Raw genomic sequence first — 24,454 nt, 5'->3', positions numbered from 1 at the left:
TTCATGTACCTTTTTGTACCTTTTTCTTTAATAATAATAATAATAATAACAAATAAAATAATAATAGTATTAATAATACATGTAGAATAATATTCATTTAAAAAATAGCTTTATGAAAATATTAATTTAACACAATGAATAAAATATTAATAAATTAATAGCTTAATTAAAAATATTTATTAAGAAAATCAAGTTGTTACATTGGGCATGTTGAGTTTACGTTTAACGGAGCACACACAACATCAGGTGGAGTGTGTAAAAGCGAATTTTCGATTCATAAACGCTTAAATGGATAAATTAACAAGAACTTATTTGACTATAAGAGTAATTATAAGGCTTAAATGGATTAATAAAATTTGACAAGGTCTTATTTGACTATAATAGTTATTATCAGGAACTTAAATTGATTAATTAAATTGATAAGAGTTTATTTGATTCTAATGATTCTAAAAGTAATTGTTAGAAACTTAAATTTTTTTTTGCCTTTAAAATAAAAAAAAATAATACCATTTTTTAAGTTTATTAACATAGACAAATAACATACTTTCATAGACAAATAACATACTTTTAAATAATAATATTTAACTCATAAAATAATATTTTAAAATATCACACATAATCAACATAAAATAACAATAAGATATAATTAAAAATTATTCTTTAATTATCAATATCACTAATTATAATATTAATAATTATTTATATGAAATATTTTAAAATAAAATAATATAACATTAATACTTTAATGATTTATGCTTAAAAATAATTTTAAAGTAACATTACACTAAATTTTTAAATTCAAATATATTTAAAAATCAATAACCTATCCTAACCTTAAAATTGAAGTATTAAAATAATATTATGAAAATATATTTAAATTATGAAATAACATTAAAACAATTAAATTATTGAATTACTTATTTCTTAAAATTTTAAGGTATTACGTTCTTCATATAATTTAAATTAAATTCTTTATTAGTTAATATATGTAAATAAGAGAGAAATTATTATTACAAGACTGAATAATTAAATCTTAAAAATAAAATTTAAATTAATTTTAAAATATCAAGTAAATTAAATAAAAATATAGAAATTTATTAATATATTTTTAAAAGTAGAAAAATAAAATAATAAATTTTATTAAAACAGTTGTACTAAATAGTAATTTTCCTAAGAAAAATCTTATCTTATAGTGAGAGAAGTGACAAAACGAGGAACTTCAAAATGACCACTAGGATAGTACTCACCTACTTGGGGTTTAAGAGAGGTTTTCTCTGCTGGCCTTCTCCTCTTTCTTCTCCATCTTGAATCTCTGGTCTGCTCAGACTTATCTCCATCCGCCACCAAAAAATGGCTTCCAACGTCTCTCTACCTATGAACTACAGAGCTCAATTTCAGTCCCCAACTTGGCCACCAAAACCTCCGAAAATCACCAGAATTCATAAATCCTACAAAAACCTCCATTTTCTCTCTGTACCAGCCAATCACTGTCTCTCTACTCCTTTACTCTCTTCCTCTTCTTTCCCTCTTATCACCAAATTCCCTCGTAATCTACTCCCTTTCCACCCTTTGCAAGATGCTACTGAGGAACATATCATCGAAGACATTGATAATTCCATGAGAAACCACCAAAATCTTGAAAATCTGATCAAATTGGACTTACCCACTGGCCACAATCGCCAGATTATACGTCAGGAATTGTCAGAAAGAGTTCTTATCCATGATCCTCCGTGGATTTCAGCTCTTTTTTTTAAGGGACTGTACAAGATAGCTAATCGAGAATTGAAGGTAGAGTTCAAGGATATTGAAAAGAGAAAGTATAATTTGCTTAGGAGGAGGCAAATTAGACAAGAGACTGAGGCGTGGGAGAGAATGGCGGAAGAATATAGGTGTTTAGTGAAGGAAATGTGCGAGAGGAAGTTGGCACCAAATTTGCCGTATGTTAAGGGATTGTTTTTGGGGTGGTTTGAGCCCTTGAAAGAGGCCATAAAGAAGGAGCAGAATCTGCAGAGGTCGAAGAAGCAGAAGGCGGCCTTTGCTCCCCATATTGAGTTGTTGCCAGCAGATAAGATGGCAGTGATCGTTATGCACAAGTTGATGGGGCTAGTGATGGTTGGCCATGAAGATGGGTGTGTGCCAGTTGTCCAGGCTGCGGTGCAAATTGGTATGGCTGTAGAGCAGGAGGTGAGTGTTAAAGATGCTGATTCTTGGTTCTAATTTTGTTGAGTGGAGGTTCATGGTAATTGTAGGGATTGCACATAACCTAATTTTTCTGCTTGATTATTGAGGTTATGCTAAAGGATGTGTGATTAACTAGGCTTGAGTGGTTAATATGCATGGATTGTAGTTAGTTGTAAGGAAGCAATACACATACTGAGGAAGCTATCACTGAAATTCTTTTCTGAACTTAATCTAGGTAATTTCAAGGTTAGATATGACTATTAAATATTTAGGGTCTATTTGGTATTGCTGGTAGAGCTGCATTTGAGAAAAACACTTTTTAAAGTATATTGGTTACAGAGTATTAAAAATTGGTTAAAAATTAAATTTGATATGTTTTAGACATAAAACACTAAAATAATAAAATAATTTTTTTAGATTGCATCTTTTTTTTTTTTAAGTGTTTTTTTGACCTCAAAACTCAATGCCAAGTGAGGCCTTACATTGTTGGAATCCTACACTCTATTTTGTAATGATGTTAGTTTATTTAATTTAGAAATATTATGGGTGTGCTTTCACACATGTATATATGCTATTGTATTCCTGCTTGGGTTGTTTTGATGGCTATAAATGGTGGTTACCATCTTTTAAAATTGTGGTTGCGGCAACGAAAACAAGCATGTAATGGCCATAATAGTAATGGCAATGTCCTGTAGCAAAATAATTTTTTTGAAAAAGTTGCAAAGTTTATTAAACGAATAGATATTAAAAATATAATTAATACTAAAGTACACAATTATAATTTTTCAGCAGTGACTGTTACCTGTTGTAATGCCTGCGAAACCCCATTTTTTAAAATTCTGTTAATTAAAGGCCTTAACAGTAATGGTACGCCATTTTTCTTCTAAATAGTGACTGTTGTGTAACGGCTGTTTTTAAAACCATGGTGGTTACACCTTCTGAGACTTATAATATAACAGTACTATGTGAGGATGTGTATAGTTGAATGAGGTTTGAAGATGCAGCTCTTAATCGAGTAAAATGGAGGAAACAATTCTGTATAACTGTCCCAATTAATTTGAGATTCAGGCTTAGTTGAGTCGAGTGTATTGGTTTAGATTTGGTATGTATTATGCATTAGTGCCCTTTCAATTTTGAAAACCAACCTGATCTGTTTGATCCTTGGTTCTTGTGTTACCGATGCATATCAAGAAGTGCATACTAATTTAATAACATAAACCTTTCGTGAGCTCCTTTTGTCTGTCTCTGAAAAGTTAATTTATGTAATAGATGTGAGCCATATTGAATTATAGATAGTTTTCAATGTTTTTTTAATTCAATCTTCACAGGTATTTCACCATTTCTGTCAGGATTCCTATATAAACTATTATGTTCTGTTTGAATGGTTTAAGGTCAAAATGACACATGTTTTGTAACAATCAAAGGTCTTGGATTGAATGCTTCATCTATTACCATGAGTATAGAGTCCAGTTGATGTTTCAGTTGTGACTAATGGATTTTGCCTGATCATTAGCTTGTCCAAGTGATCATATACGTATTCCCTGTTTAATAGTACACATCCTCTAATTCCATATTAATTGGTAGTCCTGTTGATGGATGTAGTAGTGATATCGATTCAAACAGAAGGGGCAAGAGGGAATATTTCCAGCAGTAAGAGAACGTAGGAAGAAGTGCAGAAGAGATAAGTGATGGGAAAAGGGACGGAGAGTGACATAGGATAGCATTGTGCAGCAAGAGAATAAAAACAGTTGAGAATAGAGGCAATAGAAGAAAAGAAAAATGTGACTGTGTGTGTGTGTGTGTGTGTGTGTGTGTGTGTGTGTGTGTGTACATGGGAGAGAGAAGGCAAGTATGGCCCAAAACCAAATTCTCAAATTTCCATTTTCAGAAGGCTTAAAAAAACGCTAGTTTGTATACGAATATCTAGAAACCTTTTTCTGTTAGGATTTGACTAACACCAAATGCTTTAATCTGTAAGTTACTGTGTAATAATAAAAAACCTATATTTCCTTAATAGGAATTTGCATAGGACTCTTACAAGGGGAAAAAACTTTAAATTTAAATTATCAAAAACTAACAACTAAATTAGAATAACTCCTAAGTTTTTCTTTCTTTGATTTCCTCATTGATAAATTGGCGCAGTGGTCAGCCTTTTCTAAATATTCAGATTTCTTCCAGCAGAAAAGCATTTTTTAGCTTTTGTATTGCACCCCAAGTAAGCACTAGGTCTCTGCTATTAGTCTCTTGATAAGTGTCAAATCACCATCACAACTAAACAAAAGCATTTCATTTATGTTTTTCATAGAAGTGATCAAGTTCCACTGGTGGGTTTGTGATAAGCCTAAATTAAAACTACTGATAAGATAAAAATAAATCTTAATGTTCTAAATAGTTTATTAATTTTAATTCTAGTAGTTAACTTTATCAGTTTTTGTTTAATCTCAGGTTAGGATTCATAATTTCTTGGAAAAAACAAAGAATTTCCAAAGGAAGAAGACAATCACTGATGCTCAACAGAGTCTGGGAAGGGAGAAGGAGATACTCAGAAAACGTGTTAATAATTTGATTAGAAGGAAAAGGCTTATTGAGGTGCAGAAGCTGTTGAAAAATGAAGAAATGAAACATTGGGGTCGAGATACACAGGCTAAGGTTTGTTGCCTGTACTGTTTATTCCTTTTGGAATGGTGAACTGGTCCAATTATTCTGTTTAGTTTTGATTATATATCAGATTTGAAATTGTTTCCTTTTCTTTCCTCCTTTCTTTCTCTTATTTTGATCCAAAATGTAATTGTGCAGCTGGGAAGTCGCCTGGTGGAACTGTTAACTGAAACAGCTTTTGTGCAACCCCCCGTCAACCAGTCAGCAGATATTCCACCTGATGTTCGACCTGCTTTTAGGCACAGATTTAGAACTATAACAAATAATCCAGGGTGCGATTTTTTTTTCCCTATCTCCATTTTATTTTTAATCCAGGTGTTTGGTATGCTGATAAATCATATTTAAACAATGTGATTTTTGGGCCCTTTTTTTGCATTAGGGAACTACCTGGGTGAATGAACTTTGGCCATTATCTTATTCTTAGGTCCCTGCAGATGATATCTCTCTGTGCATTGCCTCATTTGAGAGATGGGCGATGATTAGACCCTAGATTTTATGCACAGATATTTGTGATCTTGAATGACACAATTTCACAGCATAGTTTTCTCTAATCTCCAACTAGTCATTTTACCTGTGTATTACTCTATTTATTTGTGTTTTAATTTTAATAACATAATTTAATATGTTTGTCTTATATTTTATATTTTCATAATAATATTATAAAATTTTGTTAATGATAAAATTTTTAATTAATTATAATTTTATTTTAAGTACTAATAAATTAATTAATTAATTAATAGATTATTTTTTATTGTTTTTTAAATTAGTTGACATATACCAATAAAATAATAAATAAAGTAGAAAAAAAAATTACATATGCTAGGTAATGGTTTTGAAGTATCATTTTTAAAATTCTTAGATGTTAAATATAAGAAATATTTTAAAAAAATATATTTTTAAATTTTATTAAAAATTTTAATTGAATAATTACTTAAATAGATATATATTAATATAATTTTTAAAAAATAATTTTCCTTTTTTCTAATATGACTGAAAGTTTAATTTAAAAAATGATTGATTTAAAAGATATATAATATTATGAGAAAAGTGTTACAATGTCTTAAATTGTAAGCTTTAGTACTTTAAAATTTTTAAAGATGTAGTAAAAAGAAATTTAGATAATTATTATTTTTTTTATATGAGATAAGATTTTAGTAGTTGAATTTGAAAACATTTAAATAAAAAAGTTGATATTTAATATGATAAGTTAATTTTTTAGTAAAAAAACTGTAAAAATAAAGATAAAAAACACTATCTTAAATTATAAACTTTAGAATTTTAAAATTCTTAAAAGATTTTGTAAAAAGAATTTTAGATAATAATTAATTTTTTATATGAGATAATATTTTAGTAATTGAAATTTGAAAAATTTAAGTTAAAAATTGATATTTAATATGATAATTTTTATTTTAAAAATTATAAAAATAAATATAAAAAAGGCACTGCCACATGGCAGCCTTTTAAACACTCCTATTAGCTAGATGGCACACTCTGGTTAAGCCTTTTTATATATACGTTTACCTTCTTTGTGGGACTGTTATGATGAGTTTTACTTTATGGTACCTATAGGCATAAAATTGTGAAGAAGTATGGGGTTATAGAATGTGATCCCCTCATCCTCACTGGACTTGAAGGATCTGTAAGTCAAGACATCTCTTTTATTTTGAACTTGCTGATTTGGTTCATATAAAATTGATTTGCTCTGCCAAATTGTTCTTTAGGTGCATTCTCAATTCTGAACCTCCATGTTTAATTCACATGAAAATATTTTGAAACTTATGATATTGCATTGTTGCAATATTTCTTGGTTCTTGTTTTTCTTGGCATATGTGTCATTAAATAGATTAAAAGACAACTGTTTGAAATAAGAGATCTTAAGTTCTTTTAATGGTCATGCTGGAAGAAAGAAAAGAGATATCTAGTGATTTGCTTTTCTTTCACTTAAGTGCATATAAATGGTCTAATTGTTCATAAATCTTTGTTTCTGACTGTTAAATCTTTTGAATTTATTACCATGTATGAGTTTCATCAGTGCGACATAAATATTTGATATTGGATATGTCTCGTCTCTTGAACTGATGCTACTCATCCAATATAAAATTTCCTTTTCCCAATGCAGGCTAAGCATATGTTGATTCCTTATTTTCCAATGCTAGTACCTCCCAAAAAGTGGAAAGGGTATGTATGAGGTGGTGTAGATATCACCTATTCTTCAATGACACTGTTATGTGCATTATTTACAGGTTTTTGAAGCCTCCATTACTCATTACTCCATTATTTATAAGCAAACCCTGAGTTGTATGTATAGCGGTCATTACCACCATTACGTAACTGTAATGGCTATTATTTACCGTTAAATAACGATAACGGCCGTTACTTTAATTATGCATCTACCACAAATCACATGCAAATAATATTTTTTCTTCTCATTTCATTGATTCCTAAAAATGATAGATTTAATGTTTTTATTTGACGTATTTATGCTTTAGTTTTACTTGTATCTACTAATATTTAGTCATTTTATGAACTTTGCAAATTTTCCAAAAAAATTTGTGTAGCGCCAGTCTGTTACCATTATGTTATTGCTGTTACAAGCTTGTTTCTGTTACTCATGATCATGACTGAGAGTGCGAGTGCGAGTGTAATTTGAAAATATGGAGGATTTTTAATAATAGCCCACAATCACGTGATCTCATAAGCTAATTTTGAAAATATGGAACTAACATTAAAATTATGAAATCATTAACAAACAAATAAAGATTAGGTCAATCCATGGTTGAATTAATTTCAATATTTCCTCCCTTAATACGACATGGGTTCATCATGGAAAATTCCTTGATTTATTTTTTGTATTCTTATGTTGGAGCGCTTATCTCCGGCTGATTACTTTGGTGGTAGATTATCTTGGAGCACTTCTCTCCAATCTTTATTGTTGATACACTTCTCATCAAAACTCTTTGTTGATGCATTTCTCATCAAACATTTACTTGGAGCATTTCTCTCCAATAATCCCATGAAAATTTTGGTGCACTTCTCATCATAGAATTTTTTTTAATAAAAATTCCTAAATTTGTATGATGCACATTCATCAATTTTATATTTTAAGTATGTGTTTTATATTTTTTTGGGGAGGGTTTCTCATAAGTTTTTCTATGAAAAATACTAGTTTTTTTTCTCACATATCCCATAGGATCGCATACCATATTTTGGAAAAAATACTGATAAAGAAAAAGCATTTTAAGAGACTCTAAGATGGAATGAACTCATTCTCACACTCACACTATTTTATTCATCAAATAAACTCCTTATATACTAGTACATAAACAACCAATGCCATGGTAAAAGGTATAACAATCTCATGACTAATCAAAACACCTAATATTAAGAATCAAATACTAATTAATCTCTTAAGGAGGTTTTTTAATAACAACCCATAATCATATGATATTTTAAAATAACTTCAAAAATATGGAACCAACTCAAAAATTCTAAAAAATCATAAAGAAACAAATAATGTCTAGGTTAACCCATAGTTGAATTAATTCCAACATGGCGCATATATAGAAATAAAATCCTTATCTCTTCTTTTCTTTTAACCAGTTATGTTTTAAAACTATCATGGGCTTTCTTTTGCCCTCTGTTTGGGAGCAATGAAAAAGTTGGGAGAGAAAGGGAGGAAGGTGAATTATGAAAGAGATTCTTGAGGAAGGTGAATAATGAAAGAGATTCTTTTTTGCCTGTGTTTGGGAATCTTGGAGAAAGAGGGTAGAAAGGAATATATAAGAAAAATTCTTCACTAGGACCCATTTAATATAATAACCCCTGGTGGATGTCCTTCATTAATAATAGACAAGAAAAAAAAAAAAGATAATATATACCAAGGGGAAGCCAAGCCGAATTAGCTTAAACCATTTTGGTGAAGGTACCTCCAAGCTCGTGGACCTTTGCCGACTATCTGCACACTTTACGAGTAGAGAATTTCACATAGTATTAGTGCTTGTCATATTTCGGGATTTGAAAAGCATGGTGGGTAGTTTTGCAGCGAGCTAGGCATAGGTGGGTCCATGAGATAGTGAGAAGAACTAGACTCATAGGGTTGAGCCAAAAAGAAGAGCTAAACTCTAGTAGGTGGGCCACCACATTCAGTGCATGACAATTGGACCTATAAACCTGTGTGTAATCCAGTTGCAGTTGAGGGAGGAGTGTTGGATGTCCCTTGTCAGTAATAAACAAGAAAAAAACAAGACAATATATAGCAAGGGGAAGCCAAACTGAATTGGCTTAAGCTTTGTCGACCATCATCTGTCACGCACTTTATTGGTAAAGGAACTTCACAACCCCAAATTGGAGACAAAAGTAGGAGAAAGTGAACTCTGGCGGCTAAACTATATGTGAAATTACATTCTTATCCCTAACTTGCATTTCTTTTTTTCGATTCTTGGTTTGTGACATTTTAATTTGAAGTGATCCATTCCCGTTGTATTATCTTCCTTCATTTTCATCCTAATCCCAATAACTTGAGGAAAAATACAAAATCTTTCACCTCACTTTCTCCTCCCTCATTTTCTCCCCATCTCTTTCTCTCCTCACTTGACTTTTGTCCCAAACAGATGGGTTAAGCTTTTACTTTGGCAGTCAGCTGTTGGAATACAAGGATAACGCATGCCAGTCGCACCCCGCACACCCCCCTCCCCCCCAACCAAAACACTTATTTGTAAATATAGGCAGTGACACTTATTTAGAAACATGACTTCTGCACAAACTCATTTTGGAGATAATTTTTTTTTTCAATTTTCAGATTTTTTTTTTAATTTTTAATTTAAGCACAATAATTAACTTTAAATTTTGCTATTTCTTAATTTATATTTTTAATTAATTAGTATGCCAATTATGAATAGAAAATCATGTCCTTTTCAACAAATTTAAATTGTTTTTTAGGTGTTGGAAGTATTAATATGTTGCATATTTAGTTAAATTCTTATTAAATTATGAATTAGAGTCATTTTCCTGTTTTGTTTAAAAAGAATTCACACTAGCAATAGCATGAATATTACCATTTGCATTTGACCACAATTTGAAGTAATACCCAGCTGATTACTAATTCAAGTTTTCTAGCCTTGCGGGATATTCTCTGTTGTTTTGAAGTTATTTTGAACTTATATTATATGATTTGAAACTACTTGCAGGTATGACAAGGGTGGACACTTTTTCTTGCCTTCATATATCATGCGTACTCATGGATCTAGGAAGCAACAAGATGCACTTAGGAGTGTTCCTGGAAAAAATATGCAGAAAGTATTTGAGGTGAAAACATGTTTCCGTGTTTGGTTATCTGCTTTTTTCTTTTTTCCCTGTTGTTACAGACTAAAATTTGAATATCTTTGTTGTCTAAAATATGTAAATTGTTGGTGAATGCCCCACAAGTACAAACACGTTCTCCTAGTTGCTGATGATTGAAATATTAAAACAGGGGACGAAGTCTATTTTGTAAGTTAAAGAGGAGGTATCAAATTCAAGTGTACCTTCCAGTTGATGAAAGGCAAAGAAAGGGGTTGAAGGAATAAGTGATGCTCAATTCAGTTTGTCCTAGCCTAAATCCTATTCTAGTTTGGATTGGCTTTATAAGCTATTTTCCTTCATTTTACTCAGTTTAGGGCTACATTTGGATAAAAGTATAGTGTTATTAAATCCTTATTAAATGGTGTTGCTTGTAACTTGTAAGTCATCCCAGGTCTACCCCTTGTCTTCTTACTTCCTCTAACTTTGATGTGCTCCTTTTGAATTGGCCAGTTAATTTATAGACATGTCACCTTCCTCAACTTATTTTGTGCAACTTCCTCTCTTCGATTGATGCATCATTTCTTATCTGGTCCTTGTATTTTCTCCCATCCATTTTAGTTGGACTAGCAGGCACGTCATGTCATGTCAACTTCTGGGTATTAGATAGATCAGGGTTGGAGGCAGGGGGGACAAGGGGCTTGTTCCCCCAAGCCTTTTGAAATACAATTTAATTTTATTTTAATTGTTGGCCCCCCTCTAAAAATAATTTATATTTTGTATTATGTTAGAGATAATGCAAAATATTAAACTACATATTTCTCATCATATATATAATAAATTTTTACAGTATTGGCTCTCAAAAAAAAGAAAAAAATATAACTTAATCGCACTCTATTATAGCAATTTTTGAATATATAATATGGTAGATAATGAATGTAAACTATTTTTTGAATTAAATTTTACATATAACATTGCCTCCCTCAAAAAGAATTTTTCTGGGTCTGCCTCTGAGATAGATCCTGTCAACTCAAACATGACACTGTTATTATATTGATTAACACAACGGGATAACTTATTTAAATTAACAAATCATGTTAAATTTAACATGATATGGCACAAGTTGCCCATATAAATTAACATATTGTGTTAGAATTTAACAGGACACAGCACAAATAAACACATATTAATAATGGGTTAAAGCTACTGATTTGTCTAATATTAACACTATTAACTTGGTTAATATGAATTAAATAAACAAGTGACAATTTAAAAATTAAAATTTAGAACTTAATCATCAATTTCATGGATCATAAGTATTAGATTTTAATATTAACAGAATCCAAAAGTTGTTTAAACTCACATCTATTGATAGAAAACAGAGTCATAGAAGACAATAAAAATCTATGTCCATTAACATTCATGTTAAATGGTTAGTGTATTTTTATGAAGCACTAATCTTCAAATATTCAAGATATCAAACTTGCCAGGTTCAAGGTTTCCAGTTTTAGATTTCTTGGTATTTATACCCTTTGATTATAAATTGGATTTTGTTGCTACTTTCATTTAATCTTTGACTAACTTTTGTGCATGATGAATTTGAAGTATGACTTTTTGTGGTTCTGAAATGGCATCTAAACAGGCCCTGGATATGCTTGGAAACACCAAATGGAGGGTGAATAGAAGAGTACTTGATGCAGTGGAAAGCATATGGGCAAGGGGTGGCAATATAGCAGGCTTGGTTGATCGTGAAGATGTGAGTACAGCTTGGACTATCAGATCTTTGGAAGCAATTGTTTGTGAAAGAAATTATTGGGTTTTTTTTACCACTAACCAGCAACAGCAATACTTCAGATGTTGGGACATGCAGGCTGTCTGCAGCCAGCTATTTTAAAGGATCTCACATTCTTTTTGAAACCAAATTTTCTTTAAGTTTGATCATCCGCCTTGTGTAAGATTTGATGATTTGAGATACACTGCAAGCAAATTGTTATCTAGTCAAATGCCCTTTGACAAAATTAGCCTGTTAGTTCAAGTTTTGTTGGCTGGGCTTTTTTTTACAACTTGACATATCAATAGGGCCCCATTGAGGTGGCAATGTTATTTTTATTTTATTTTATTTTATACTTTTTTAATCGTATAGATAGACTGCTAAGTGTTGCCATATACTAGATTAATTTTTCCTGAATCTCTCCTTTTCCATTGGGCTTCAGATTCCGATACCAGAGAAACCACTTTCAGAGGATTTAAGAGAGATTCAGCAGTGGAGGTGGAGTATGAGAAAGGCAAAGAAGATAAACCGAGAAAGGCATTCTCAGAGATGTGACACTGAACTTAAGCTTTCTGTAAGATCTTTTTTTATTTATTTTTTTTTAATTTTTTTTAGCTTTCAGATTGATAACAATCTTTTTATAGGTACAACATTGAGCAGTTTTCTGGATTGAATGCCTGCCTAGAAAAGAGATGGCGAATCTATGTGCTAATATAGGTCTCTTAATTTGTAATAGTCCATTATATCTATTGCTACAAGTTCACTTAACAACTATATTTAACCATGTTGCAGATTTCTTAGCATGGCTTTCTTTATTGTTTTCATGCATAGGCTTATATTTCATATTATGATGTTGGATTCTGAAAAAACTCATTTTAATGCAGGTGGCACAAAAACTGAAAGATGAGGAGGGCTTTTATTATCCTCACAATCTTGATTTTCGAGGCCGTGCGTACCCAATGCATCCACATTTGACACATCTAAGTTCTGATATTTGTCGAGGAATTCTTGAATTTGCAGAAGGACGACCATTAGGGAAGTCTGGGTTACGCTGGCTGAAGATACATTTGGCAAACCTGTATTCAGGAGGGGTTGAAAAACTCTCTCATGAAGGGCGCCTAGCTTTTGTGGAAAATCACTTAGATGACATATTTGATTCAGCAGAAAACCCTGTTCATGGAAAATGTTGGTGGCTAACGGCTGAAGATCCTTTCCAGTGCTTAGCTGCTTGTGTTAATCTATCAGAAGCCTTAAAGAGCTCATCACCACACACTGTCATCTCCCACCTGCCAATCCATCAGGTAAGCACTTCATCAGAAGCATTATGGCAGAAAAAGCAATTCTTCATTTTTTACAAACAGAAATTATAAACAAGGTCTTCTTGACATTCAGTCAACTCAACTGAACTCGATCTTAATCCCAAGCCCAGCTAACTATGTGGATCCTTTTCCTAGCAAGTTGTTCTCGACAAAAGGGGAAAATGAAATAAGAAGTTATTATTTGGCCTTGTTTATATTCATCATATATTAAGATACATGTGGACATATATTCTCAAAGGAATTCCATGGTTATTTCTCTGACTGCACAGTGCCAGTCCAAGTTTCCCTAGTTTCCTTCCCTTTGTGTGATAGAGACCTTTGTTTTCTTCACTTTTTGAACCAAATTACCATTATCAAGTTGATCTTGAATTTGTAACAACTTGATGGAAAAAGCTCAGTCATGGCTTAAGTAACATTTTCTGCTTGACTATAGTAAATTTAGATGAAATCTGCTATTGTTGTTAATATAGGAAATCCATCATATTTGTTGCAACTCATCTTTTTTAAGGATATCAAAGAATGTATGATTTGCGTAGCACCAAACACTAATTGAGCTTATCTATTCCAACATGCCTAAACTCATAGGGAAGAGGAGTTTGAGGATCGAACTAGTATGCAATACCACTCCTGTGAGACATAATTAATTGCACTGAGGGAAGAAGCTAGGAAATTTGTTTTGAGACAACCTATTCATATTTGCAATCAATGGAATTCAATAAACATTAAACGGTAGCAAAGATTTCTGGAAGCATACATATGTAGGCATTCCATTTTGTATAGGGCATTTTAAGATAATTTCTCAGAATATTATTGCTAACTCCCTTGCCCCTTTGGAAAGGATTTCTTTCAATTCCCATCAAATTAGGGTGGTGACTAAAAAACACCAAATATGGGCTCTGCATGCTGTTTATATTTTTTCAATTATTACTGTCAGAATAAGATGCGTGATATAAAAATACAAGTAAACTGCTCTGTTGCTCATTATCTGCAAGAAAATTGAGATATCTTCGCATTGGTAGGATATTTGCTCATTCATTTGAATTGTTTATTCACCTTATAATTTGTATATTGTTGTTAATCATACAACTCGATGTGTACTTCTTAAGGACTGTACTATTGGCTCCTTGGTTGTGATGTTCTTCTCTTTAGTGCTAGGTTCTATGGGAGGTTCAGACAAAATGTGTGATCATCATGTATTAATATATTTTACTTTTTTTATTTTACTAGGGAGTTGCACGCATGTACTTGAATCTTATGCCTTTTACATCTTTCTTTACCTCTGAAGGCATTTTAAGTTGAGTTAATTCTCTCTCACTATTTTTTTAAAAATCTTTTTTTTTTTATTAGGATGGATCTTGCAATGGCTTGCAGCATTATGCAGCCTTGGGAAGAAACAGTGTATGTTCTTCTGTTTCACTTGTATATTTTTTACTTTTTGCTAAAAGTTCGATTAATCATGCATTGTTTCCTTGAATCCATTTTTCTGTTCCTTATTTTGCCATCATTGTTGAAAATTTATCTGGTGCAGTCTTCTTGATTAACTATCTGATGTTGAAATCCTCTTAATTTCAGTGGAGTTCTCATCTTGTCATTGGAATGTTGTTTTTGCAGCATGATATACTTGCATTGCATGAGTATTTACATGTAAAATTGAAATTCACATTTCTAGCTGAAGGTGAGACTGGACTGTGATATCCTAAATGGCCTCCTGCTCTGGGGTGTGGCCATAAGATTATGAGTCCCATCTTGATATTTTCATGGCTTCTCTTATGGTATTGGGTAAAAGATACATTACGTTTTTTTTTTTATTATTTATATAATGAGATGAGAAGCCCTTTAATAAGGCGACTGCCTTGTTTCTTCTTGTAATAATTGTACATTGCTTAACCATTCCACTAACTGGTACTATAGGCATGCCATTCAAAACATAGTTAATAAAATGTTATTCCTGGGCCTAGCAGCCTATCACACAGAATGGTTATGAACCTGACTATAATCACTGCAATACTCAATTTACTTTAGGACTATTATTTTCTAATGCTGTTCCCTTTCGTGGCTGATTTGAAATGAATGATATCTTCATGTATTCTCCTGGTGAATATGTTTTTCAGCTCGAAGCAGCAGCAGTTAACTTAGTTGCTGGTGAAATACCTGCTGATGTTTATACAGAAATTGCTGTGAGGTATTATATGCACTATGAATGTGAAAGTTACATTAAAATTTTATGGAATATTTTACCAGAATTCTGCGTGTATGTGCATGCACATGCCTGTGTCTGTCTATTTATGTGTGCATGCATGTTTGGCTTTCCTTGTGAATGTGTATTTTTGGTATGTATGTCGCACATAAAATGAGAATAAAGAGGGTTTTCTTTTTTTTTTTTTTTTTTTTTTGGGGGGTGGGGGATTGGGCAGGGTCCATGAAATAATAAAAAGAGACAGCAGGAAGGACCCTACTACAAATCCAAATGCCATATTAGCCAACCTTTTAATTGATCAGGTTTGTCTTATTTCTGTTACTTTTGGGTTTTAAAATATCATATTTGCTAATTAAAAGGTATAATTTTTTTATTTTCTAACTCAAGATATTTGTGAGTTTTCAGGTGGATCGAAAATTGGTTAAACAAACAGTAATGACTTCAGTATATGGTGTCACTTATGTTGGGGCACGTGAGCAAATAAAACGAAGATTAGAGGAGAAGGGTCATATTACAGATGATAGGCTGCTATTCAGTGCAGCTTGTTATACTGCTAAAGTAAGTAACCATGCCCTAATATAAAGGATTAGCTTTTTGGCACTTGAGAGCATGGTGTAGGGTATGGGATTGAGATTAAATAAATAAACCGAGGGAGATACTTTTACCACAACCTTTTGTAACAAAATCTACCATTTTATTATTGATCGGACACAACACCCAGTTTCTTTACTTCCCCTCTTTTTCTCCACATATCTCTGTGGCCCTTCAAAATCACTGCTAAAACAGCAATCAGCAGATCACAAGTTAGTTTTTGATGGTAGTGGTGGCACACTTTCTTGGAATGCATTTGATCATCCATATGGCACTAAATGATCAACCAATGACCAAGGAGCAGATGCATGTGTGTTTGCGTTTATGAGCTTACCAATCAAAAGGATCCACTACTGTGCCCAAATATGGAGTGCATTAATCCAGCTGAAGCAATCCCAAAAGGATCTCTTCCCGATATTGTCATGTCTCTCCTCTTCCACTTCTTTTCGTTTTTCTTTTTCTGTTTCACTTCAATCAATATACATATCTTTTTAAGCAGAAAACTATTGATTGGGTCAAGAAATGACTTGGTATTTTCAGACTTTATGTGGCATTACGCATTAGCCTAATAAGGTGATGGAGAAAGGGTGATGGTGACAAAAAGGGTAGACAAAGTGAAAAGGTAGAGAATAATAGTTTTTAGGGATTGTTTTGATTTAATCTTTTATTGTAAAATTAGGAAGATCATATTTCTATTATTTATGAATTATTAATAGCGTTTTTATTTTTTCTGAATTATGTTACTATTATTATTATTTAGGTAGTTTATTTTGTTTAGTATTTCTAATTAGAATTGGAATAATGGTTCCTAATCCTAATGTAATTAGGGTTAAAAAACTCTGTAAATAGGTTTTAGAATCTTTACATATTTAAAGATTTTATGATGATTATTTACTATCTATTTTATGCAAATAAATCGTGAATTTGTTTCTCTTGATCCATTGGTTTCTTCTAGTTCTATGCATAGTTATTAAAGGCTCAAGGCACACTAAGGCACTAAGGGATCCTGGAGCCTAGGCGCAAGGCAAAAGTGTATGCTTGAGCAAGGTGAGGAGCAAAAAAAAAAAAAAAAAAAAAAAAAAATCAAAGTAAAATAAATATGAATATTCCATCAAACTTCAAATAACATAAAACTAAAAATAATAATAATAACTAATAAGCATTCAAGTATTAATATATAAAAACTTGAATAGTCTTTTAATGTTTTATAACTAAAGTCAAGCAATTATAAAATAACAACTCTTCAATCTTTATCAAGAGTAGCATTATAATCTTCTTCATTTTCTTCTACACCTTCATCCTCTTAATACTTATCTTCAAAATCAATATCTTTATCATCTCCCTCATCTTTAAGAACTAGAGAAGTATTATTTAGTTCTCAAGTTAGATTGGCATTGATCTTAAAATAGGTGTAGAAGCAACTTCTTTTTTTTTCTTTGAAAAAGATAATGAGTATTATTGTTGAAAATGGAAATATGGGAGGTTTGCGATTCTGAGTGTGTTAGTTTGATAAGATTTTGGTGACTAGTTATCATTAGCGATGCTAATTTTGAAAACTTCTAGATTGACAAATTTTGAGTTGTGTGGTAGTGCTTTTTGCCAATAGAAGTGCTGCTCTAATGTAGAAATAAAAAAGGCACGCCTTTTTAGCCTTGTGCTCAGAACAAGGCACACGCCTGCATTCGTTATTGTTGTTTCTGTTGCACAAAAAATATAATAAATAATAAAGAACCAGAAAGAACAAGCTTCGTAGAAGTTGAGCCCTGCATCACGACTTCATTAAACTACCCTTTTCTTTCCGCCAAAAAGCCATGCCGCCATCAACAAACATCTTCTTAGCACTAGACAAGCCTGATTCATATGGTTTAGCTTTTGACTTGGAACAATTTTTAGCTTCTTCTCGGCGTCACAAGCCTTCTAAGAGCTTTGCTTGCTACTGTCGATGTCGTTTCAAAAGCCAAAATTGACATCCGACACCCTTAAAGCAAAAAAAAAAAAAAAAAAAAAATCCAAATTCGTCTTTTTCTCGATGTCATAATACTTTTCGGAGCATTGCCACACACTGTTGACTGCTTCCAAGTCATCAAAACTTTAGTTTGGCAACTCTGCAATGAGGTTTGATTGTTCAGTTTAGATTCACCCTAAAACTCAAATGAGCTATTAGTTTTCTCTCGCACTTGCTTGCACAAGATCTTGCCTCACCACATCAACCCGACACAATGGTGCCATGTTGGCAAGCAGTGCCACTCAATTCAACTCAACTAAGCCTTTATCCCAAAAATTTATTGGGGTTGGCTTTATGGATTCTTTCTTCACTCTAAGCGATTTTGAGTTAAATCCTCAGAAATATGTAATGCTTATAGGTCATGTTGTACTACTCTCTTTCAAGTCAGTTTAGGTCTAACCCTTCTTTTCTTTCTATTCTCTAACCCAATGTGCTCTACTTGTCTAACTGTAGCCTCCGTATGTCTATGCTTCACATTACCAAACTACCTCAATCTCCCTTCTCTCAATTTATCCTCAATTGACACCACTCCTACCTTTTCTCTAATACTCTCATTATGGATTATATCTAGTTTAGTATGGCCACTCATCCACCTTAACATTCTCATCTTCGCAACTCTTATCTTAAGACATATACGACTCCTTAATTGCCCAACACTCACTACCATATAATATGGCCGATCGTATGGCTGTACGGTAAAATTTTTCTTTCAACTTATTGGGAATCTTGCGATCATATAAAACTCCCATGGCACGTATCCACTTGAACCATTCGGCTTTAATTTTATGACTAACATCCTCCTCATATCCCCCATCTACTTGAAGGATTGAGCCGAGATATTTAAAGTAATTACTTTGGGGCAATACCACTCCATCCAAACTAACTACTTCCCTATCACCAGTTCGGCCTTCACTGAACTTGCAATGCATGTATTTTGTCTTTGTTCTACTTAACTTAAAGCCCTTTGACTCTAAAGTACTTCTCCAAAGCTCTAGCTTTTTATTGACTCCTTCTGGCGTCTCATCTATTAGAACTATATCATTTGCAAACATTATGCACCAAGGTATACTCTCTTGTATATGTTTTATCAATTCATCTAGAACTGTAGAAAGAGATGATTCTCATTGATTTCAATTAATCTGTACATGGGTATATATATACAATTGATTCCTATAATTGTGTTCTACTAATTAGGAAGAAATCCTAAATAAGAAATCCTAAATAGGAATACAGAATCTGAGAATATCTGAGAGAAATAATATAGTGATTGACTTTCCATAACACTCCCCCTCAAGTTGGAGCATAGATGTTAATCATGCCCAACTTGTTACAAATGTAGTCAATCCTAGCTCCATTTAGAGCTTTTATGAAAATATCTCCTAACTGCTCTCCAGTTTTGATGTGTCTTGTTGAGATGATCTGTTGTTGAATCTTTTCACGAATAAAATGACAATCAATCTCAATATGTTTGGTCCGCTCATGAAACACCGGATTAGAAGCAATATGAAGAGCAGCTTGATTATCACACCACAATTTCGCAGGCAGGGAAGTCTTAAAACCTGTCTCATCTAGTAATTGAAGTATCCACATTACCTCACATACTGATTGTGCCATGGCTCTGTATTCGGATTCAGCACTAGATCGAGAAACTACACTCTGCTTCTTGCTTCTCCAAGACACTAAATTTCCTCCAATAAAAACGCAATATCCGATAGTTGACCTTACATCAACCTTAGATCGACCAGTCGGCATCGAAAAACATTCAATATTCAAATGCCCATGATTACCATATAGCAAACCTCTTCTGGAGCGCCCTTGGATAACATAAGATTTGTTCCAAGGCTTCCCAATGAGCAACGGTTGGGGAAGACATAAAGCGACTTACCACACTAACGGCATAAGCAATGTTAGGGGCCAGTGGTATAAGGTAGTTAAATTTTCGTACCTATCCCATGTATGTCTCTGGATCTTCAAAAAACTCACTATCCCACTACTTGATTTGTAAAGTTGGAGTTATTGGTGCGCTACAAGGCTTAGCACCTAATTTTCTGTCTCTGTCAATAGATCAAGGACATATTTTCTTTGAGACAAGAAAATACTCTTCTTACTTCTCATAACCCGATACCCAAGAAATACTTTAACAATCCCAAGTCTTTGGTGCAGCGAGTTTGGAGGAAGGTTTTAAGAGATGAAATACTGTGAGTCACTCCCGGTGATGACAATGTCATCCACATAGACTACCAAGAGAATTAGACCCGACCTCAGTTGCCTATAAAATCTTGAGTGATCACACTTACTCTTTTGCATACCAAATTCTGTCTTGCTTCTTGAATCTCCCAAACCATGCCCTAGGACTTTGTTTCAAGCCATAAAGAGACTTAGAAGCCTACAAACTTTACCCAACTCCTGAGCAACAAACCCGGTGGTTGCTCCATATACACCTCCTCTGAAGATCACCATGAAGGAAAGCATTCTTGATATCCAATTGATGCAGGGCCAATCATATGTAGTGCTAAAGAGATAAATAAGCGAATAGAAGTAAGTTTAGCTACGGAGAAAAAGTATCGAGTAATCAACCCCATATGTCCGAGCATATCCTTTTGCTACAAGGCGTGCTTTTAACCTAGCCACAGAACCATCGATTTACCTTTCTTGTAAATACCCATTTGCAACCAATAGCTTTCTTACCGGTGGGCAAAGACAATAGTTCCCATGTACCATTAGCATCTAAAGCCTCCATTTCCTCTTTCATAGCATCACACCGGCGGGATGAGGCGATTGCCTCACCAACGTATTAGGGATAGGAGCAGTCTAAAGAAGTAACAAAACACCGAGAACAAGAAGACAATTAATTATAAGAAACAAAAGAAGAGATAGGGTAAGTACATGAGCGTTTACCTTTACGAAGAGCAATGGGTAAGTCTAGATCGGAATCATGATCGGTATGAAGTGCAGGATCTCCCAACGAAGTAGGCGGTGGAGGATCTGAGTCGGGAATCTCAATCTCCTAGAATAAACATGAACAACGGGAGGTCGAGTAGGTCTAGAGACGGAAGGAGCAGTGTGGGAGAGGACTAGACATTGGTTGGACGGTATATATTAAGAGATCATCCTCCTCACGACTATCATACCACAGATGATGGAGGAAAAAATGGAGTGGACTCAAAAATGTGACATCTGCGAAACAAGATAACGATTAAGAGTAGGAGAGAAACAACGGTACCCTTTTTGGGTAAGAGTACCCAAGGAAGACACATTTGAGAGATTTTGGATCCAATTTAGTAACTTTGTGGGCGAACATCACGCACAAAACATGTACAACCAAAAATACGGGATTCAATAGGGAACAAAGATTTTGTAGGAAACAGGCGATGTCGGGAATATCCCCATTAAGGACGAGAAGGCGGCATACGATTGATCAAAAAACATGCCGTGAAAGCGCATCCGCCCAAAAGTGTTTAGGTACTTTCATCGAAAAGAAGAGCACGAGTTACCTCAAGAAGATGCGATTTTTCTTTCGGCCACACCATTTTGGGATGGGGTATCCACACAGAAGGCCCGATGAAGAATGCCATTTTGTGTCATATAAAGTGAAATTGTCTTTGAAAAGTATTCTTTGGCATTGTCACTTCTTAATATGCATGAAATATTAAATTGAGTTTTGATTTCATTACAAAAGGCACAAAGATAGAAAATAACTCGAGCGATTCTTCATTAAATATAACGGGTAACACGAGAGTAATCATCAACAAAAGTAACAAAATAACGAAATCCAGTTTAGAAGTATGAGAACAAGGACCCCAAACATCGAATGAACTAACTCAAAGGGGATGAAGCCGTTTATTGACTCTAGACACGAAGGCAAGCGATGATGTTTTGCAATGACACGACTCACATTCTAGTCTTGATAAAGTGAAATTGAGGACACGACTTCTTCATGGTAGACAAAGAAGGATGACCCAATCTACAATGAGTTTCAAGAGGTGTTAAGGTACTAGAGCAAACAAGTGACGCGGTACATGATTTTCGAATGTAGAGACCACGACTCGCGTCCTCTACCAATAATGCAGCCGTCGTAAGATCCTGAAACAAACCTGGTTAGGAGAAAAGGAAAGCGAGAACAATTTAAGTGCGAGTAAGTTTACTAACGAAAGTAGATTAAAGAGAATTTTGGTAGACAAAGCAGAAGACAAAGAAATTGGTGAAGTCGGGTTCGCGATTCAGAACCCATGACACAAGAAATAGAACCATCGGCTAAAAATGTGATGTTGGAAGTGAGATTAGGTGAAAGCGGATAGAAGACTAGAATTACTGTCATGTGATGCATCGCACGAATCAATAACCCATTTGGACGAGGAAGACACAAGGCATGTAGTGGATTTACGACTCGTGATCGCGATGTGAGAGGCGGTAGGCTTTAGAGATGCACGATCTTTGGGAAAATTGTTCAAAATCATTTGCAGATACCAAAATAGTTTTATCAGAGGAAGATACTGTAGAATTCACTGCTGCCATATTTGCCATCTGTGATCGCTGATTTTTCTTCAGAAGTTGTGGACAATTATATTTTGTATGGCGGGCTCGTGGCAATAATAACAAATGACTCCTCTTGAGTCTGATTAGAACTAGCCTCTCAATTACGCTGATTACTTACATTTGCTGTAATTCCTCCTCTACTTCCTCTTCTATTACCACATTTGTCCATTTGGATTACGGCTAATAAAACACTCTTGGCGGTTGTGAAGATTGAGTACTCTCTGTCTGAAGGACCGTGTGAGCGTTTAATGCAAAGAGGAAATCTCGAGCGGAGAGAATCGAGATTTAGCGATCTCATACTACGAAGGAAGGCACAAGAAAACTCATATGATCGATTGCTCCGTTGGGCTGCTGAACTTTCACATCAGGACTAAAGGCAACAATACATTAAGTTCCTCATATACGTTTAAAATCCATAAAATAAGCCGTGAGAGACTTATCCTCTTTCTGTACGGTAGAATGCCTTACAAACATCATAAATACAGGAGATATTCCCTTTACGAATCTGAGAAAATCTAAGTAATCCATCAATTCCTTAACAAATTCCACGGTGATTAATTAAACTAATTACCTCACTATGAATCGAGTTCAAGCTGCAAAAACAACGAGCATCCTCCCTTAGCCAAGTTTGTCGTGTATCATCAGTGGGTGGATCTTTAGTAAGGTGATCATCCTTATCAATGCTACGCAAATAGACCCTAACAGTCTTACTCCACTCCAGGTAATTCGAATAATTAAGTTTGTGTTCCGTGATCTTAGTCATCACCGGAATCACATCAGAAATAACATTCTTATTGTCTGCCATTTGTTGAGACAAAGAAAACTAACTGAAACGCTAATCCAAGGTGCTTATAGCAGCAAAATAATCCAAAATCACAAATCAAGCAAATACCAAAATAGGATCTGAGAGCCAAACCTCAGAAGTCCTTTAATGGTGTCTTTGGATCGAGCAACAACACGGTGGTGGAATGAGGGTTGAGGCGATGCGGCGATGTTGATCGGGGTTGAAGCAGTAGATCGGCCAAGGTTTCTCTGGTGGGTAGTGAGAACAAATAGTCACCCTAGATTGATGACTTGCTCTGATACCATGTAGAAAGAGATGATTCTCATTGATTTCTGTAGAAAGAGATGATTCTCATATATTTCAATTAATCTGTACATGGGTATTTATATACAATTGATTCCTATAATTGTGTTATACTAATTAGGAAGAAATCATAAATAAGAAATCCTAAATAGGAATACAGAATCTGAGAATATACGAGAAATAATATAATGATTGACTTTCCATAACACTCCCCTCAAGTTGGAGCATAGATGTTAATCATGCCCAACTTGTTACAAATGTAGTCAATCCTAGCTCCATTGAGCTTTTGTGAAAATATCTCCTAAGCGCTCTCCGGTTTGATATGTCTGTTGAGATGATCATTTGTTGAATCTTTTCACGAACAAAGTGACAATCAATCTCAATATGTTTGGTCGCTCATGAAATCCGGATTAGAAGCAATATGGAAGCGACTTGATTATCACACCACAATTTCGTAGGCGGGGGTCTTAAAACTGTCTCATCTAGTAATTGAAATATCCACATTACCTCACATCGATTGTGCCATGGCTCTGTATTCGGATTGACACTAGATCGAGAAACTACACTGCTTCTTGCTCTTCCAAGACACCAAATTTCCTCCAACAAAACGCAATATCCGATGGTTGACCTCCTATCAACCTTAGATCCGGCCAGTCGGCATCGAAAAACATTCAACATTCAAATGCCCATGATTACCATATAACAAACCTCTTCTGGAGCTCCTTGGATAGCACAAGATTTGTCCCAAGGCTTCCCAATGAGCAACGGTTGGGAAGACATAAAGCGACTTACCACACTAACGGCATAAGCAATGTCGGGGCCAGTGTGATAA

General features: G+C 33.9%; 1 protein-coding gene across 7 annotated transcripts in view; it reads left to right on the top strand.

Annotated features, from left to right (window-relative positions):
- Positions 1 to 1,223: 1,223 nt before the first annotated feature.
- The window catches only part of LOC110664024 (DNA-directed RNA polymerase 3B, chloroplastic), an 86,752-nt gene continuing 63,521 nt past the window's right edge, over positions 1,224 to 24,454 (top strand). Inside the window, exons 1-15 of one of the 7 annotated variants that reach the window (XR_009145617.1) lie at positions 1,224 to 2,184; positions 4,627 to 4,830; positions 4,978 to 5,111; positions 6,409 to 6,478; positions 6,959 to 7,017; positions 10,026 to 10,143; positions 11,759 to 11,872; positions 12,330 to 12,461; positions 12,772 to 13,188; positions 14,554 to 14,604; positions 15,318 to 15,388; positions 15,621 to 15,705; positions 15,809 to 15,961; positions 16,535 to 16,616; positions 16,950 to 17,021. Coding sequence is in view for 3 of the 7 variants with exons in the window: in XM_058139723.1 (XP_057995706.1) it covers positions 1,351 to 2,184; positions 4,627 to 4,830; positions 4,978 to 5,111; positions 6,409 to 6,478; positions 6,959 to 7,017; positions 10,026 to 10,143; positions 11,759 to 11,872; positions 12,330 to 12,461; positions 12,772 to 13,188; positions 14,554 to 14,604; positions 15,318 to 15,388; positions 15,621 to 15,705; positions 15,809 to 15,961; positions 16,190 to 16,276 (2,529 nt within the window). In the remaining 4 variants the exon portion in view is untranslated. The other 6 variants (XR_009145616.1, XR_002496624.2, XR_009145618.1 and 3 more) reach the window with 6 other exon arrangements.

Source organism: Hevea brasiliensis, chromosome 17, assembly GCF_030052815.1.
Source record: "Hevea brasiliensis isolate MT/VB/25A 57/8 chromosome 17, ASM3005281v1, whole genome shotgun sequence".
In the NCBI taxonomy this organism is placed as follows: Eukaryota; Viridiplantae; Streptophyta; class Magnoliopsida; order Malpighiales; family Euphorbiaceae; genus Hevea; species Hevea brasiliensis.
This window is presented reverse-complemented; position numbering and strand designations above follow the sequence as displayed.